The sequence below is a fragment of the Kryptolebias marmoratus genome, linkage group LG2 (genome assembly GCF_001649575.2).
Source record: "Kryptolebias marmoratus isolate JLee-2015 linkage group LG2, ASM164957v2, whole genome shotgun sequence".
Classification (NCBI taxonomy): Eukaryota; Metazoa; Chordata; class Actinopteri; order Cyprinodontiformes; family Rivulidae; genus Kryptolebias; species Kryptolebias marmoratus.
Genome location: NC_051431.1, coordinates 9,218,516 through 9,238,886, shown reverse-complemented (window position 1 = coordinate 9,238,886; position 20,371 = coordinate 9,218,516). Strand labels below are relative to the sequence as shown.

At 40.7% G+C, this 20,371-nt stretch overlaps 2 protein-coding genes across 5 annotated transcripts in view; one reads left to right on the top strand and one right to left on the bottom strand.

Annotated features, from left to right (window-relative positions):
- LOC108248434 (synaptotagmin-like protein 2) overlaps positions 1–20,371 on the top strand; it is a 281,347-nt gene that overhangs the window by 222,339 nt on the left and 38,637 nt on the right. The gene's annotated exons all lie outside the window — the stretch shown is intronic.
- Positions 13,020–20,206, bottom strand: h3f3c (H3 histone, family 3C). Its single transcript, XM_017428360.3, has 4 exons — positions 20,052–20,206; positions 16,122–16,265; positions 14,756–14,909; positions 13,020–14,661 (listed from the first exon to the last, which is right to left on the bottom strand). Exons 2-4 carry the CDS (start codon positions 16,247–16,249, stop codon positions 14,533–14,535), a joined length of 411 nt encoding a protein of 136 aa, XP_017283849.1. The 5' UTR covers positions 16,250–16,265; positions 20,052–20,206; the 3' UTR covers positions 13,020–14,532.

The following is a 20,371-nucleotide window of genomic DNA, read 5'->3' as shown; positions in this document are numbered from 1 at the left end:
GGGGCCTTTCTGAAGAAGTGGAAATACTTGTACGGTTGCTGCTTACTGTGCCTGCCTCTTCTGCTGAGGCTGAAAGAAATTTCAATGGTCTTTGGAGGTTAAAAACCTGGCTTCACAACACAATGACACAGTCTCGGCTCAACAGTGTTGCTGTGTGTCACAAAGATAAATTGGACAAACTAAATAGGAGAGAAATTACTCAGCGAGTTATTGTCCGAGAAGTTCGCTGACAGCGACACACCCACAGCCTCTTCAGCCAGCCTTCTGGTTTCCCCCGATCCTAATCACTTTGCCGTCAACAGAAAAGCCTCAGAACTTCCAGAACTGCTGGACATTTCATCTCAGATAAATAGACTTCTCTCTTCAACTGGCATTAACACAGACCCCAGGCACAACTTAGTTGCCTTTTCCCTTATAGAAAAGATTCTTTTGTCCCGTCCTGATCTCCTCAGTTTGGCTCACTACTCACACATCTACACTACAGTAACCCAGTTAAAAGGACATTTGCATAATCATTCTACAAGCCTTCAGCCACCTTCACCTCCAGATCACCCTGTCACCTTTCAGTCTCGCCTCCTGACCCGCCTGCAGCACCCTCATTCCCGTCTCCAGGGCCGCCTGCAGCGCTTCCAGCCACCCCAGAGCCACCTGCAGCGTTTTCAGCCTCTGCCGAGCCCTCTGAGCTCCCTGCGCCCTCTGCCGAGCCCTCTGAGCTCCCTGTGCCCTCTGCCGAGCCCTGGGATCTCTCTGCGCCCTCTGCCGAGCCCTCTGATCTCTCTGCGCCCTCTGTCGAGCCTCCAGTAAGACCTATCAAGACCAGCAGCATTCCTGAGGGGGTCGGCGACGCTTCTCTACCGGTCAGCGTTCCCGAGGGGGTCGGCGACGCTTCTCTGCCAGCCCGTGTCTCAGTGGGGGTCGGCCGAGACGACGCTCCACCATCCTGTGTTTCCGTGGGGGTTGGCAGAGACGACGTTCCACCTGCCAACTACTCAGTGGGGGTTGGCGGCGAGGTCTCACCTGCATCACGCTGAGGGTCCGGACGGACGCCTCGCCTCAGTCAGCTACGTCGAGGGTCCAGACGGACGTCTTGCCCAGTCTTCGACTGGCAACTAGGGACATTAAAGCCCTGTTGATACAAGTGGCAGGACACTAAACAACTGAAGAAATATTTGTACAAGCTTGACTATCCCATGTGGCAAGAAATCATTCAACTGATCACATAAAGTTTTGAGGATATTGGAACAAAGTGTGGGCAAAGCTGCATACACTGTCATGGTTTTTAGTGTTTTGTTAACTCTTGTTTTGTTTCTGGTTATCTGTTAGTTTCTGTGTTCATGTCCTGTCACTTTCCACCTCCCCAGTACATTTCCTATTTATGTCTGCCACGCCCATTTCCACCTGCTTGTGATCATTCTCACTCACCTGTGTCCTTTTTCCTCATTATCCTCTGTCTTTAAGAACCGGTCATTCTCCTTCACCCCTCACTGGATCATTCCGCTTTGCCTGTTCGTTCTTGTTCCTCCTAGTCATGCCTACGCTCCTTGCTTTTTGGATTTTGTTAGTGTTTGTTTTGCTGCCACGCCAGCCTTTTGTTTGTTATTTTAGTTAATAAAGTAGTTTTTGTTCTTTACGTAATGAGTCTGCGTTCTGGGTTCGCCGCCATCTCCCCGCCTTCTGACATACACAGCTTTCAAGATCCCACAAAATTGGAGGTAGAAGTACTAAAGTAAGTTGAGTGTGCAGAAGCTTTTGCACAACTTCCAGTGCATGTGGAGAAAGGAAACAGGCAGTGCTTGGAACAGGCAAACTTATGGTGAAGAGAGTCATGATGACACCCCCACTCTAAAAAACACTGAAAGGAGTAGTGGGCTAGAGTGATGGAAAGTAACGAAGTACAAGTACTTTGTTACTGTACTTAAGTACAACTTTTGTGTATCTGTACTTAATTTAATAAAGGATACTTTCTACTTTTACTACACTACATTTTACAGTAAGTATCTGTACTTTCTACTTCACTACATTTCTACTAAACTGTTGCGTTACTCGTTACATCCAAGTCGCATTTTGCTATTTTGATTTGTTCGTTAGTTTGAAAGTATCAAGGCGAGAGAGGAATCCGTCCACTCAACCAATGCAAAGCGAGAAAGAACCATTAGGCCCTCCCTCAAGAAGAGCAAGGCAGTACGCAGCACCTGCAGAATCGCTAACACCCGGAATGGAGTCCGGTGATAGACAACCAGAAGACCTGCGCCACCCATGGCCTTATTTAAAAGATTTATTTGAAATAACTGGGTCAAATTTACCTTAAAGTGGCCTCTACTGTATCGATTTGATACAGTAGAGGCTTCTGCACTTCCCATATCTGTGCCTTCTGTCACTTTTTTCAGCAGTTAAAACTGTTTAATCTGTTGTTAACACATCGTAAACTTCTTTTCCGAGCCGCCTTTAAATGCAGCATGAGCGCTAAGACGCTAGCTGGGTTTACAAATGTGGGGCAGCGAAGGACACTTGCTGCTGTGCAGAGCTGCTCAGGTGTATGTTAGAATCATGGCAGCAAACCAGCAAAACGCAAACTTTGCAGTTTTTTCCCCAAACTAACCGACTGAGTTGAGTAAAACTGTTGGATACAGCTAATGTTAGCTAAAAGACGACTATACCAGTACAGCACCTTGAGCTTGTTAAGAAGTAGCCTGTAGGCTACTGGTGTTGTTGTTTATGTTCAAAAGTGGGTAGTACTTGTTACATTTACTTGAGTAACCACCCCTGTTAAACTCGTCTGGAGCCGGGGCTGTTTTCATTAGACCCACATGCCTGCATTATGTTTTTTATTGGTCTGTAATCTAATCAGAAATGTCATGTTTTCATTAGCTGTAAGCAACAAATCATCAGCATCGTTCATTAAAATAGTACATTACTGATGTATTAAAATTAAATATGATAGGTACACTTAATGACATTGTATTAGCCTTTAGGTAATACAGTCGACAAGTACATTTACTTTCAATACTTAAGTAGTTTTAAAAGCCAGTACTTTCTTACTTTTACTTAAGTATAAATGTTAATGTGGTACTTTTACTTTTACTTGAGTACATTTTTGTCTGTGTATTTGTACTTTTACTTAAGTACATTGTTTGAGTATTTTCTCCACCACTGGGCTGGCTGTTGTTCATAGAACCCTTGGTCCATCATGTGGTGCAGTATCGACAAAAAAAAAACAAAAAAACAAAAAAGAGATGGAAGAGCAGAGTAAGCAACTGTTGTAGAAGTTAACCCAACTCCAACTGAGTGAACTGTCAAACAGAAGAATGATAGACAGGGCCAAGATACAAGCCCCACTCAGTACCACCCTCAGACTCAGCCTGAAATGTTGGCTACCTAAGCCCACATGATATCCAAAGCCACAGTACAACCCACATCTATGCCAGCTCTACCGACAACCGCAGCAATCATCACTCCAATAGGTGGATTCAGAAGACAAGCCCCACCTCAATGCAGAAGACCCCAGCCAAGCTCAGATACAAATTGATCCACAGATATTGGAGTGCTGTGAGTGTGGAAAAGGAAAACATTGGCAGCGTAGCGTGAATGTCCAAGATGCCCACAGGGTCTCCCTATGGACTAGAGAAACAGAGGCCACCCCTATTGGGAATAGAGATGCCCAGAGGAGCCAGAGGGGGAGCTAATGACATCAATAATTTCCCTATAATGAAAAGACGAGCCCATCCTTCCAGTTGAGAGTGGTGGAGAGATTATTCATTCATGTTGGATTCAGGTGCAACCTATTCCTACCTAAGTAGAAGATATCCTGTATAATACACCTCTCACCTCCCCTTCACGAACATGTCATTGAAGACTGTAGGCTTTTCTGGGAAAACCCAAATTACACCATTCACAGAGTCAGTCCCCATGTTAACTGATAAAAAGAAACTGGTTGCACCCTTGTTACTTTCAATGGGCACTCCTGTTATCCTGTTGGGAGGAGAGATACTCTGTTCCCTCAACGCCACCATATGATTTCAAGAAGCAAGAACAAAGGAAGACAGGTATATGATGACACAACAGACTTGTCATTCTGTGCCAAAACAATTGCTGTACTGACTGAGACTCACATCATCCTCAGGTACAGCAACACTGGGCAAAGTGGAAAAGCTGGGTTTTAGCCCAAGTCAAAACTACAACTAAACTAAGATTATCACTCCATTGCACCCTTCACTATGATGAGGCCCAGCACCAGGACTACTCTGCTGGGAAGAAAAAATGAATAAATAGTGTTTCTCACTCACAACTATGGGCATCTTTATTGAACTGCAAGGAGCAGTAGCAGCACTCATTTTACCCACAGAAAAATAAAAATGGTTCCAGGTAAAATACTCTGTTCCCTATGTGACACTGCTAGTAAGAAACTGTTATCAACCCCATGATCTGGGCCCAATGGTCAAGGATGCACTAGACATTCAGGAATAGACACAAACATCCAATCCACACATGCATGTCTCAGCTGATAAATGGTATTGTCGGATCTCAGGCAAGAATTGCTATGAGGAACATGCAGAGAAAATTCTTTTAGACAGAAGACCACTAACCCAAATGATAAAAGTGACCAAAAAAACACCAACAGAAATGGCTGACTAGCTGACTCTAATTTACAAGATCATTCTGGGCTTAATTTTGTCTTTTTTGTGTGCACATTTCTTCAAAGAGCAAACAACCACTGTGCCTTACACTCTAACATTGTTGTCCATCTATCAGTTCTTTGTGTCAGAACTGAATTAAGGAAAAGAGCATTCAGCTTTGCTGCATGGAACACCTTACAGGCTGATTTGAAATTACCAGACCTTATTTCTTATATAGCTTTTTGTTCTGTCCTGAAAGACAGTCAATGAGCCCTTTAACCACAGCCTGTGTTTTTAACCACTGTCTTTGTTTTAAGATACTGTTAAAATTGCTATTATGCCATGCTCCTGCTTGAAAATGATTCATATGGGTAAAATAATAGTTTTATCCTACAGTCCCTGACAGAAGTTCTGTCGCTTATCCATGTTGTGGAAACAAAAGCTTATAACCTTAAATTCATCCACTGGTTTTAGAAATGACTCAGATGAAAGCTTAAACCCTCCCAAATGAGGTTTAATTTACAGAAATGAATTTGCTTCACTGCAGAAAGAATGATCCTTTAATGAACACAGAAAGGTCAGATTTTGGCAAGACAAAAGTTTTGTCGCTCACAGAAAGTAAAGTGAAAATCAAACAAATAATTTACTTCAAATACAAAGATATGGTTCATAACATTGGTGAATGAAGTTGTGGTGCTATTAGAGCCATATTTAATATTTTGTGTGACTTCCATGAGCTTGAAGGACTGCATCCATGCGGTTCGACAATGATTCATACAATTTATTGATGAAGTCGTCAGGAATAGCAAAGAATGCAGTCTTACACGCCTCCCAGAATACAGTATACTACGTATATTGTTATTTGTTTTTGATCATTGTTTTATGACATGTGGTACTGACCTGTTAGCCAGATTACCCTTGTAAAAGAGATCTTGATCTTAATATATATATATATATATATATATATATATTTTTTTTTTTTTTTTTTTATGGTTGAATTATTAGGTGGAGGTTTTGTACCCAGAATACAGGTGGACACGGGGCGCTCGAATGAAAAAAGGCAAAACAAAACGTTTTTGTGACAGCAAACAAAAATTTACACAAAGGGGTATTAAAGAGAACACAAGGAGGACAACACAAGAAGAACCAGATAGAGCATTACTGCAACAATGAACCAATGACGAGGAGATGAGTAAGACAGAATTTAAAGGCAGCTGATGAGGAAGTGGAAACAGGTGAGTGATTACAAATATGGACAGGTGCAGATAAGTGTGGTAGGCTGACATGGGAAAGTTTTAAAGCGGAGAGTAAGTGAATAATTGCACAGGGAACACAAAGAACACAGGGAGCAAAACTACATAGGAACTAAACCAGGACCTACCACAAGTATGGTCAAAACACAAAATTAATGTAAGTTTCATAAAATTAACACAATCAACACTGAATCCAATAAAAAAACAACAATTAACCTGAGCGAGTTTCAGCCTGTCACAGATTCCTGATCTCAGACCCCAGCCTCCGGACCAATATCCAGTGTGTCTAACTTTCAGTAAAAACTTTGAACAACCAAAGAACTCATGAAACTAACACTACATTCACACTGCAGGTTTTAATTCTCAATTCCAATTGTTTTTGCATTGCTGTTCCCATTATAATTTAAATATGACTGTCATCAGACTCCAGTGTGAACAGCTGACCGGCCTGAAGCAACCTGCATGTGCAGAAGACATGACTTCACATGCAGCATGCTGTGTTTACAGGAGTAAGTGTGTGTCAGTTCTGAAGGCCGACAAAATTATTACCTGCCATGATTGTTCCATTGAGGGTTTGCATTTATCCTTGCTGCTTCCCACCTTCTCAGGTGCACAACTGCACTTCTGGAATGGGAGCTACATATTAAAAGTAGAAACAAACTCAAGTATTGATCCCCTCACTCTAGTATAAATGCAATCTGATATCAACTTTAGTATCATGGAGGATGCAGTAGCTTGGTGGTCAGTGCTGTGGTCTTGTAATCCTGAGGTTGCAGGTTAGAGTCCAGGTTGCTGCAGGAAGGGCGTCTGGCATAAAAAAATGTGTTTGCTGTGGCAACCCTTGAAGAAGGGAGCCAAAAGAACAACAACCAATGTTAGTATCATATGTTGGTGTAGACTCTCAGTCACCCATGGCAAATATAAAGATTTACAAAAAGACCAAGCAACTGAACTTTTATTCTGTAGTTGAAGACATGCAGAGTTATGATCACTGAACTGCATTTTGTTGTTATCAATAATAGCAATATTTGGGTTGATCTGCATACCTCATTCTCCTGGAATGTTCTCTACTTCAGTGACGTGAAAGTCAGCTGAAATGCAACATGACCGTTCAGACTGAGGCCGCTTTGAAAAACATTGGATATGTATTCAATTTAGTACCACATATGAAAGTGACTTGGGTCACATTTAAAAAAATTGTGTTTGTCACTTTCAAACAGTCTTAAAAAAATCAGATATGGGCCACTTGTTTTCAGTATTTGTAGATAACATTTCATGGTTTAAATATGTTTATTTGTTTTAATCAATGAGGTTTCATTCATTCATTCATTCATTCATTTGTTAAACAGTCTTAATTTCCAATCTTATACTTCCTAATTAATCTGGCAGAATTGTTAACATTCTTCTGGTCTAAATTATAAAGTAAACTATTTATCAAAATAGTGTAAATTGTCTAAATTCTTTGCAAATATAATTCTAAAATATAGACTAGGCAAACATCCTGTGTAAAGATTCTCTTTTTGAATAAACTTATAATCAAAGTCGTATTTCGGGTCATCAACATTGTTGCTTCAGAATATGTTGTTTAATGCTTGTTATATTAAGATAACAGGTTCAATCATATTCAGATCATTTAAAGTAATTACTTCATTTTAAATTCAGGGGCTGTGGTAGCTTGGTGGTCAGTGCTGTGGCTGCAGGTTCAAGCCCAGGATGTGGCAGGAAGGGCATATGATGTAAAAAGAACTGCCAAATTGTTTGTATGGGTTTGCTTGATGTGACAACCCCTGAAGAAGGTAGCAGCTGAATGAACAAGAAGAATTAATTCAGAATATTATTAGTAAACTGTAGACAAATTTGGTCTACTTTTAGGTATAAATATTATGAGGCAGATTTCCATGTGATGAACAAATCCAGCCTTCAGCTGTTGAGATCTGATAACTGATAAAAGGATAAATAAATCAAGTAAACTAAAGGTTAAGTGCCTATAAAGTGCAGTCAGTCTGATGGTGATCAAAAAGCTGATCTGATGCTCTTAAAGCGAGCTAACACATGTAGTAAGGTGTAAAGGTACTGGCCCTGTATTTACGTGGTATCAAATTTTCCAGCATCACACAGCACTTTCAGCTAAATTCATGAAGCACGACTCCTGAGGAATTTCTGATTGAATTCTGATATAAAAAATTAAAAAATGTTTCTCTTGTTGTTGTGTAAATCATGTTTGATCTAAACCATTATAAATCTAGTGATATAGAAGAAAATGTTTAGCAAAAGACATTTCAAAGCACTCAACAGGAAGCTAATCCCTCTCTGCTAATCCCTCTGCCCTCCTTCTCTGTGGTGGGATTGGTTAATCCGTGCGTCTGCATGTCCTGATTGGTTAACCTCTCTCAGTGCACTTGTAATCTTGTGTTTATTTCAGACAAACATTTGCAGTGTAATCCCATGAAGGAGCAGATGTGATGGGGGATGGAAAGCACTGAGCAGACCTTCAGGAAGGTGAATGCAGGAGAACAAAACACATCAAACAGGACAACTGCAGCCAAGAACACAAAGAAAGAAATGAGATTCAAACACAACTCAAACTGTTTCAGGTCACAAACACCAACAGTTTTTTGTAACATGAAAAAGTAAAAGTCAAGTAAATGATTCCAGTGATCCTCAGTATATGTGGCACTCTGACAAACAAATGGATCAGTTGTGACTGTGGGATAAACAAGTAAACACTGAAAAACAAAAGAATCTCAGATGTAATCACTACAAAGTCAAATAAATCCAAGTAATCATTCTAAAAAGTCTCTGATTAAATGTTTTTTCAAAAACATATATTCGAAAATGCTAGTTTAAAGCAATATTATATGTTTTAAAGTATGGCTTGAATAATCTTAATTTTGTGTGTTGGATGCTTTCCTTGCAGCAGTTGTGTGAAGGATTCAAATACATCATGCAGACATGTAAACTCCAGATTTAATTTGGATTCAGAGGCACAATGCAATGTTTATGATATCAGCTAGTTTTAATCTGTTTTTTAATTTATTTTTTATGTTTCATTTTAATATTATATGCAGTGGGTGGCACAGTGGAGTAGTGGTTAGACCTGTTGCCTCCCAGCAAGAAGGTTGCAGGATCGGTTCCTGACCTGGGGCCTTTCTGGGTGGAGTTTACATGCTCTCCCTGTGCACACGTGGGTTTACTTCGGGTACTCTGGTTTCCTCCCACAGACCAAAAAACATGCATGTTAGGTTAACTGATGACTCTAAAATGGTCCTTAGGTGAGAGTGTGAATGGTTGTTTGTCTGGCCCTGTGATGGACTTGTGACCTGTCCAGGGTGTCCCCTGCCTCTCGCACAGTGACTGCTGGGGATAGACACCAGCTCCCTGCAACCTGGAATGGAGAAGCAGGTAAAGAAAATGGATGGATGGATTATATGCAGTTGCAGTAGATGTAATACCAGAGGGAAGCAGTAGGGGGAGTTGAGCACTATTGAGCTACAACAAGGGGCACTGTGCTTCTTCTTCTTTACAGTCAATAAAAAAAGTCTGTGTTTCTGAAGAAAGGTGAGATTTTAGGCTAGTGCCCTCAGTGGCCATTCCAGGGTTTCTTCAGTGACAGGGACTTTAGGGTGGGTGTGAAGTAAAGGTAAGGGCTGAGAGGGGTGGGGTGGAAGCACCCACCCACAAACTACTGAAGGATGAAAACAATAGGCACTGAGTCGGGATACAGAGGCCTTCTGGCTGTCTCAGTGTGATTTCTGAATGGACCGAGGTGATGTGGGGGGTAAAGGCAGCCCACCGCTGATGCGCCTTTAATCTGTCAAGTTGTTGAGTTCTGAGGTTTACACAGTAAATGCACTAGTGTTGCTGTTATTACTTTGGGTCATTAGATGGCACTGCTGTGATGCAGAGCAGGATTAGACTGTTATAGAGTGAGGCAGTCTGTAATGGTTTTACTGGCCGTACCAGTCGTCATTTGAAAAGTTTCGTGGCTTAGTGGTGGGATGTAGTGATGAAATACAGTCTGCAGGATTTAAAAGCCTAAACATCAATAAACAGACTTGTTACAGCGAAGATCAGAACACCAAAACCGTCCATTTTGAATGGAATGCGGGATGTTACAAAAATTGGGAGGTGCACGTCGATGTGCCTTATAGTCCGGTGTGCTTTATGTACATTATATTGCCAAAAGTATTTGCTCACCCATCCAAATTATCGGAACCAGGTGTTCCAATCACTTCTGTGTCCACAGGTGTATAAAATGAAGCAGCTAGGCATGCAGACTGCTTCTACAAACATTTGTGAAAGAATGGGTCGCTCTCAGGAGCTCAGTGAATGCCAGCGTGGAACTGTGATAGGATGTTACCTCAGCAGTAAATCCAGTCAGGAAATTTCCTCGCTCCTAAATATTCCACAGTCAACTGTCAGCTGTATTATAAGAAAATGGAAGTGTCTGGGATCGACAGCAACTCGGCCACAAAGTGGTAGGCCACGTAAACTGACGGAGTGGGGTCAGTAGATGCTGAGGTCACCAACGTTCTGCAGAGTCGATCACTACAGACCTCCAAACTTCATGTGGCCTTCAGATTAGCTCAAGAACTGAGAGTAGAGAGCTTCATGGAATGGGTTTCCATGGCCAAGTAGCTTCATCCAAGCCTTTCATCACCAAGTGCAAAGTGTTGGATGCAGTGGTGTAAAGCACGCCGCCACTGGATGCTAGAGCAGTGGAGACGCGTTCTCTGGAGTCATGAATCATACTTCTCCATCTGGCAATCTGATGGACGAGTCTGGGTTTGGTGGTTGCCAGTAAAATGGTACTTGTCTGACTGCATTGTCCCAAGTGTAAAGTTTGGTGGAGGGAGGATTATGGTGTGGGGTTGTTTTTCAGGAGCTGGGCCTGGCCCCTTAGTTCCAGTGAAAGGAACTCTTAATGCGCTAAGGATACAAAGACATTTTGGATAATTTCATGCTCCCAACTTTGTTGGAAGTTGCTCAACTTGGCTGGCTTAGAACCTGGGAAGAGGAGGTTGAAGTAGGTGGAACCACTCAACGGAAAGACTCTGGAGCCACACCAGGTTGACCCAAGTAGAGCTGAGTTTAGCCCATGTAAAAGGGCTACATCTGACTCAGGGAGGGAGGGAGGTTGTTTGCAATAATGTCAGTAAGCAGTCATTTTTCCAGACCTTCCAAATGTGTTTCTTGGCTTTGTGTCTCATCATTTTTCCTGGAACCAGAGTTCATCAGAAACGGCCAACTTTAAGGATCTTCAGTTTTGCACAACACTTGGTGATCAGTCGTATTGTGGGTGGTATCATCTCACTCATGACGTTTATGGGATCAGATGATAGGAAGAGAGCAGCTTGAGAGGGGGCCAGTCTTTTCTTTATCTGGGCTCTGACATGACCAAACTGCATAGAACTAAAGCTGAAAAAGTTCTGCCTAACATAAAATGGGTGTAGAATTAGATCAATTCCAGCATGTTCAACTGTGCAGCAAGCAGCTGGAACAATGTGCAGGAGCTAAACAAAATGAGCACTGATCTAAAACTACAGCCTCCTCTTCAGAAACTGTCAGCACACTGTTGCAAAATCCTTCAACATCCAGCCACAGGAACTGAAACAAATCATCCTCAGGCTGAGAAAGAAAAAAAAACACACTTGCACAAGAAAGATAACAGGAACATTCAAAAATGACCAAATCAATCATTTGGAACATACTACTTGGAAAAACAAAGTTCTGAACATCCACAGACAATAGCAGCTGTGAATGTTTTCAGAAAACTCCTTCCCAATATCCAGCTGACTAGAAAACATTTGCCAGAAGGCAAGATTAGCATTTTGTGCACATAAAGTAATAAGATCCCATGAGGCAGGTTGCATGTGGTGATCCAGAGGGAGTACGATGAGGCAGGAAATCCAAGGAGAACACCGAGTTGAGCAGAACTGGAGCAGACTTTTGGACTTGATGGGCTTCCGTCAGCACGGAGACACTGGTGGTTGGTGATGATGGAACAGAAGCAGCTGGTCTACAGGTTTCCACTATCTGCTCACATTAATTCAAATACATGCTTCACAAACAAGGTTGTTTTTTTTCTTAATGAAGCACTAATCTGAACTTTTTAGGTTTTACTAATTTCAAATTAATTTTGACCTAAGTTGACTTTAAGATGCGATGATTAGGGAATATAGGTGGGATAGCCTGAACGTATTTTTCCTGATCTATTAACATTTCTTTCAGCTCTGGTTTGTTTCCACTCGTCTGAGGTTAAGGGTAAATTAAATGAACTCTGCTAACAGGTGTCACATCTCTTGTTGTCTTAGTTATTTCACATTTATGAGCCTGTGTAAACTGTAGCCTCAGTTTCCTGTTCTTAACTCACACTAAGAAGGTAAAAACTGTTATTTTACTGTAAAAAATGGAATTTAACATTTTTTGTTACATCTCCCACCTCAAGTTTATACCTTTTGTCTAAGTTAGTCTAAATGAAATGAACTGCAGACACCGTAAACTAAGCACACATATAAAGTACTTAATGTGCAGTAATCTTCTGGTCTGGTTAGAATTATTAACACAGTAGTGGCAGAGTGGCAGCTCAACATTTTGCCCCCAAAAATGGTGACTGGGCTTGTTAGAAGCCTCAGTATAGAATATTCTTGACTTCTGTTTTTACATTATGCATGTTTAATTAAAGAAAATAAGGATTTTTCTGAGCAATTATAAACCAATGACAGAGCATACAGCAGCACAAAACAATAATAACGTGTAGTTTTCACATGTAAACAGTACAAAGAGATTCACATAGCTCCTCACAAGATGGCTGCCAAATCTTTTGCCTAGCACATTTAGTGGCCATTCCAGTGTTTCTCTGTTTCAGTGCTGTCGTCCATCAGCTTCATGTTGGACATGTGTGTTCAGAGACGGTTGGTTTGAATTATTATTACCTTTCTATCATCTCCAACCCATTCTCCTCTGCTCCAACACGTCTAGATCCCTAAATGTATTGAGCTTCTGCCGTGTAACTGGTTGATTAGCGATTTGTGTTAATAAGCAATAGAACAGGTAAACCTAATAAAGTGGTCGGTGAGTGTATTGTGAATAGTCCGTTTTTATAGCAATTCCACTATTCCACACTATGACAAATGCAGCACACTCCACTGAATCCATTTCTTTTAACATCTATTTATTATTACCACCATAATATGAGAAATTTGGAAATACAAAGATCAGCTCATTATACGTTTGAAAATCTCAAGGAATAAGAAAAATATAAAAGAAAACAATTATGAGGTTATATTCTGTATCACAAATTTCAAGAAAGGGACAGTTTATATGTTCAGATATACAGAGACTACAGAAGACAGACCGGAAACATGCAGAGGAACCTCTAGACCAACTTCTACTGAGCTGAAAGATGTGTGATAATGAATCTACAGATGCTAACTGGATAGATGGTGAACTACCGCCCTCTGGTGGTTCCTATTAGAATTACAGCTTCCTTTCTATTGCAAATCATGTCACTGTAAAACACACATCTTTAGAACCATGCCCATATCAGCTGTTCTTTAACTGATCATTTCAAGGAAGAGATGCTCCCCCATGAATTATGAATTATTCATGTAAAAAAATTACACATCAAAACCACAACATGAATCCATAGTTTGAAGACTTATTTGATTTGTTTGTAAGATCAGGACTTGCAGGTCCACACAAACAAAATGCACTTTCACAAAACAGTTCCACAAAATGACTAGTTTGTCTTTAAGCTGCCTCCGATTGTTCATAAAGGGAGCCACGTCCTGCAGAGAAGTGAGCTTTCAGAAATAAAATAAACTTTACAGAACTAAGAGAGGCGTGGAGCGCTGCACGTTAAATCTGTGATGGATGTCTCCCTGGTGTCATTTTCAAAACAGTTTAACGGTTATCATAATTAACAAAATTATTTTTTAACTGAATGTATCATCATTGACCTTCTTTGTATTGTTGTTTTGGATTTAACATCAGACTGTTTGTCACACCACTGAGCAATCTTTTCTCAGGTCGACTGTCCCAGGCTCTGGTACCACCTTGATTGGAGGCTCAAGGGAGCAACCCCCCCGTGCTGCTTCAGTCCATTTAGAACACACAGAGGCAGCCAGAAGGCGTCTATGTCCCAGCTTGAAGTGTTTTGTGAAAGTGCCTAAAGAGGCTTCTTCCAGGTGAAGAAGCTGGTGAGAGGGGACGGACTGGGTGGGAAGGGGGTGTTCAGAGCTACAGGCCTCAGGACTAGTTTTAATAGCACCCTGCTGTGGAAGTTGCAGCTCCCCTTAAGCAGACTAGCCCCTTGGCCTTGTGTCTCTGTTAGCTCCACCAACAGGTGAGCTCATGGTGGGCTTGGAGTCCCAAAGCACCACCCAACCCCATGAGACAGGTCTGAGTATGTGTGTACGTGCGCATGTGATCTGCTAAACTCCTAACATGCACAAAAAAGGTACTTTCAAAAAATCTGATGAAGACAAAAGAATAAAAAACAAATCTATCAGAGACCAGACTTCAACATATTTCTATCTGTTCAGAATCAGAATGAGCCTAATGTCTACTGAGAGGCTTGGCGAGGCGGGGTGGGGTGGGGTGGGGGAATAAAGGGAAGATGGGGAGTGGGAAAATAGAAAAAGAGGACTGCAGTGAAGCAGAATCTAAGCCCTCTCTCCACGGATACGGCGTGCCAGCTGGATGTCTTTGGGCATGATGGTGACTCGCTTAGCGTGGATCGCACACAGGTTGGTGTCCTCAAACAGACCCACCAGGTACGCCTCACTGGCTTCCTGCATGGGCACAGAACCACAGCACATATCAGCACAGCTGTTCCACCAGTTCACTTGTTTCTGCACACATTCGCACACACACACACACACACACCTGTAGTGCTCCGATGGCGGCGCTCTGAAAACGCAGGTCGGTCTTAAAGTCCTGAGCGATTTCTCTCACCAGGCGCTGGAAGGGCAACTTACGGATCAGCAGCTCAGTGGACTTCTGGTAGCGACGGATCTCTCTCAGAGCCACGGTACCGGGCCTGAAACACACAACCAGGCCAGGGTTCAACACAGCTTCACTGGGAGTAAACTGCATTCATTCCCAGGACTCCAGACTGCTTCCACTTCCCATCTGAATCAAACATCTATAACTAACACCTACAAAACATTTCTTCAAAGGTTTTTAGAATAAACAGTTTTTACAAACTGCAGCAGGTGACACATCCTTCTATTTCGGTAAATCAAAATAATAAAAACTACCACTCACAGGACTGCAGTTTATTTAACAATATACAAAAAAAACCTTGACCTAAAGTAACATCAGTGTTCAACACACACACACAAAAAACTAATTTTAAATTTACAGCTGGTTGTGTCAGGTTGTTCAAATTAATTTTCTAAGAGACTTTTATTTGAAAGCCTGATCTTCCCATCAATCATTCAGTCAGATCCTCTCTAACCCTCCCACTGACCGAGCTCACGTCAAATTTAACCTCCCATCAATCCTAAAAAGAACTTTAAGATTTCCTACTCTGTGTTCCCTTCACATTTTTAAAAACTACTGGCCTAAATAGAGAAAAATATTTGGTAAAGACTAGAAATTAGATTCAAGATGTTTGATTTTAGGTTTTACAAGTTGAACATTTTATCAAAGTCTGTCAGCCATACTTGACTTATCTTGGACATGAGCTTCCATCATTATTGCAAGAAGAAATTGATGTAAATCTACAAACCTTTATGTATTAAAACTTATATTGAAAAAAGCTTTGGAAACATGTTAATAACCACGGTGATACAGGACAGTTTGTTTTTCATGTCTAAAACATTATGAATCTTACTTCTAACATCCAAAGCTTCATCTTACATTAAAGATCTCATTGTTCCAGATTTTCCTAACACAGCACTTTGGTGTCAGACTGCAGGTTTACTTGTGGCTTTGGACCCAGCCCTAAGTGTCTGGGGACCTAAGCAGGATATGTTTTGAGGCCTGTACTTTACCATAAATAGACAGTTAAAGACAAAAAAACAAATGTTGCATGCAATTATTAACCTTATGCACAACATTTTTACCTCTATGAACACAGTGTATCATAGTTAACTGGGCACACTCCCTGAAACAAGCAAAGCTGACTAACTGCACTTCCCTTTTTAACTTTTCCTATCTTTCCTTGATCAGTGGATCAGTGGTTAGAGTGGGCGCCCCCCACTCTAACCACTTGAAAAGACTTGTCAGCCTGAGCTGACAGTGTTACCTGTAACGATGAGGCTTCTTGACTCCCCCAGTGGAGGGGGCGCTCTTGCGAGCAGCCTTGGTGGCCAGCTGCTTACGAGGAGCTTTTCCTCCAGTGGACTTACGAGCTGTTTGCTTGGTACGAGCCATTACGTCAAAGTATCACCTGAAGAAAAGAAAAAGATTGTTTGACCAGTCATTTTACCATCATAAAAATGTAAATTCATAAAACACACTTTTAAAATACATAAATTACATATACATAACTGTGCAAATGTCTTCCTATCTCCTTAATTTACCAGGAAATGGGGAAAAGGAGCAGCTATTCATTTAAACATAAATATAAAAACTGTTTTTACATTTTTAATGAGATTCAAAGTTATGATTATCATAGCAACCTTTGTTTTTACTCAGCATGAAACAGTCAAATGTTAAGAAAAGTTTCTTGTTCTTCTGTTCTGCAGGCTTCTGGAGGAACACTTAAATCCAGCGATTCTAAACCTTTTTTCACTGATGGATCCCTGTGAAATATTTTTTCAGCTGAGTACCCCTAACCAGCACAACATGTCTGATTTGTAAAAAAGAAAGTCCCGTCAGTGACTGATTTATTCTGTCTTTGACTAGAGACAAAACCAATTCTGATTTTGTGGGCTGGTAGATTTTTCTGACACCAATTTCTCTGAAAGAACTGTAATTAACAGAAAATAAAATATCCAGCCATCCATTTCCTTTACCCACTTTTCTGTGTAAGGTTGCAGTTAGAGCTGGTGTCTATCTGCAGCGTGAGAGGCAGGGTACATCCTGGACAGGTCCCAAGTCCATCACAGGGACACGTAGAGACAAACAACTGTTCACACCTAGTGACAATTTAGCGTTATCAATAATAATGTTTTAGGTCAATGGGAGGAAACTGGAGTAGCAGGAGAAAACAGGGAGAACATGTAAACTCCACCCAGAACGGCTCCAGCTGACCTTCAAGCTGTGAGGTGACAGCTCTCATTCTGTGTCTTCAGTACAAAATATATGTTTAGAGTTTCTGATTTAATAAAAACATATCTGTTCTGTTGTATCAGTTTGATCCTGCTGCAGTTTAGTCTCTGGGGTTTAGAGCTTTAAAGTGTCCAATATTAAAGATGATTAAACTGCTGAGTGACAGAAAGCTTTCACTCTGCTGCTCAACACAATGTTAATGATCATGTTATAGAATAATACTAATGTAAATGTGAGTTTTACCTGCAAAGGGAAGATGAGGTAAGGTGGTAGCCATTAAAATTAAAAAGCAAGAACACAATACACTTTTATTAATCAGAGAAGTTAAATTTTATCTTCTGGCTGTAACCAGGCTGTTGGTATTTAGTGAAGCTGTTTAGAGTCTGAAATGTCTGTGGTATAAAAAAAATCATTTAATGTTAGAATTTCTCTGGACAATCTGAAGCTGGTGCTGTCAGCCTCAGTGTTTTATCAGATAGATTTATTTCCTCATTTCTGGTTAAACTGAAAACTTGTCTGTTCACAAGAAAATATTTAAATTAAAAAAAAAATATCTGAATAAATAAATAAATAAATCACCAGATTACTGAACTTTGTTACTGGACAAATATAAATAATCCCCTCCAGATTATCAGACAGAAGGATTTTTAATAGAACCTAACAGAAAAATATTTACAGTATATCTGGTTTATAAGTCAGATTATAGCTCCTTAATATTATTATTTTTGTGCACATAACTGTAGCACTGCCAGCCTTTCTGTGTGGAGTTTGCACATTCTCCTTGTGCACATGGGTGTTCTCCAGGTAATCCAGTTTCCTCCCGCAGACCAAAAGAATGAATGTTAGATTAACTGGTAATTCTAAATTGTCCCGAGGTGTGAGTGAGAGCATGGATGGTTGTCTCGTTTGTCTCTATGTGTCCCTGTGATGGACTGGAGACATGTCCACGGTGTCCCCCGCCTCTCACACAGTGACTGCTGGAGATAGACACCAGCTCCCCGCGACCTGGAAAAGACAAAGCAGGTAAAGAAGATGGATGGATAGATAGATGGATACAGTATTATTTTATTGAAAGATTCAATATATAACTATTCTAGAGTATTTATGCTTGGATGCAATGTTTTAACAGACTGAGAAATGTTCCCTGGAATGTCTTCAAGATTGAAGCACATATTTAAATGTTCTGTGCTGTCAGGGGAGACCAGGACAAGATGTTTTTTTAACATCAGCAGAATGTTTGAGATAATTAAGCTATCCTTAAGCAATAACTTATTTGTTCATAGTTTCCTCTTCCTTTTTTCCTTTACTGAAACTCCAAACCATGATAAACTCTGTTGGAGCTTCTCACTGTTGTACTTCTTTCATTCACAGATTTATGACTCATAAAACATGTTAACACTGATTTTTAATCCAGTTCTGGTGTATTCATTTACACTGCACACAACAACGATGTGTGACTAATTTACAACTAATACGTCTGTTTGCATTTGCTGTTAGATTTTGTCTTTCGCTGTGTGATTTCAATAAAATCGTGTTAAATCCAAGTCTGAACTCCCTCAGTGCGCATTGAAAATGTTTTCACTCAAGCCATCTTCAGAGGTGGTCTGGACCCCTTGTATCTGTATACGTTTGGCATTCAAAACAGCAATCTGTTTCAGTTAATACAAATAATTAACTGTTTATTAGAATATCTCTTAATCAAAAGGTCAATTTTGATGAAATTGTAGTAATTAAAGTGGATTTATGGATTGCCAGACTGCATGGTTGGGTTTCTCTGGTTTAAAGTCTGTTCTAATTGTTTCAGAGCTGGCTGGACCCTCTGTGGTCACTGAAAGCTATGATGTGCTGTCAGTCACAGAACAGCAGCATTGTATTATTATTATTATTATTATTATTATTCCCTTAAATAAACACAGAACTGATGTTATGTTCACAGTGAAGCTGTAAATCAGCCGTCAGCTCACTGTGTTTTACTGTGGTGGATTTTTACTGGTCTTCAGTCTGTGCTGACACTGAGCTCTATGAAGTAACTAATCATTTTGCTCCTTTATTTCTCTTATATAGTGCCTGTAAGGTAAATAAGCCTATTAAGAGATATTTCTACTAAAATGGGACTCAAATGCCTCTGAACAATGTTAATGTAAAAATATTATAGTTCACAAATTAACATTCAAGTTAAACTTGTATTTTGATATAGAGGTTAATACATTACATTAAATTCTTTGTAAATTATTAAGGATACCTGATTCTTAATGCGGGTTTTAAAAAATATCAAAAGTTAAGTGTAGTGAAAAGTTAGCATTAGTTGTTATTCAATCAGCCAGCTCGACGTCACCTCTCCCCCCTCACAGCTGGCCAGGCAGTTTCCCAAACACGCTGTACAGAGCCAATCAAAACACTACAATCTCCCCATCCCACCAATCAAGATGTTAGACCCGCCCATTCTCTAAACTGAACCAATCTGCTGTGTCACTGCCAGAAAAAGAGGACCAATTACCGTTCAGATTGGAGCGTTTTAGGGCGGGACCAAGAGAGATGAGCCCCGCCTCCCACCGCAAGATTATGGCCAGACTAAAATGAGCCCAAGTACCAATGTAAAGTCAACGAGCACGACGTAAACAATCATCATTTTCTATTGAAACTCAAAACGTACGCACACAGGACTGCTAACAAATTATAGACGAAAAATGTAGCTACCGAACTACGGACAGTGGCGTTCAAAGCACCAGCATTTAAAACCCGAACAGCGGTGTGGAAACCACCGCTGAAAGTGGAGCAGATAGCTCGGGGGTGGACGAACTGAGCCGTTTCTGTTCACCTAGGCAGCTGCTTTTTCTTCTCGCCACCGCGTCGAATTTACAAGCTGTTTTAACACAAAAAAACACCTCACTTGTTTAGTTTTTATAACTAAACGGTACATTATATTTTTAGTTTTAAAAAACATGTACAAATTTTAGCTTACCACGGATGAATTTAGCCGTTTTCCTTCGCGCCGAAACAAGAGTGTTATGGTTGTGTGTGTCAGATATTTACTACGCCTCACACAATGGAAGCAGAGAGAGCGGAAACAAAATGGCGCCGGGGTCAGTCAACATCATCTGTCTCTCATCAGGACATGATGGCGATACAACTTTACTCGACTTTATTCTCTCCCTCCAACTTTAATGTTTGGCGGATAAGGGCGAAATTTTAAAATGATGTTACGTAATTTCAGCTGTCTCATTAGTTTTCGTCAGAACTGCGGCAGTTTTTGAGTATTTTTTAACATCCTTCAAAACCCCA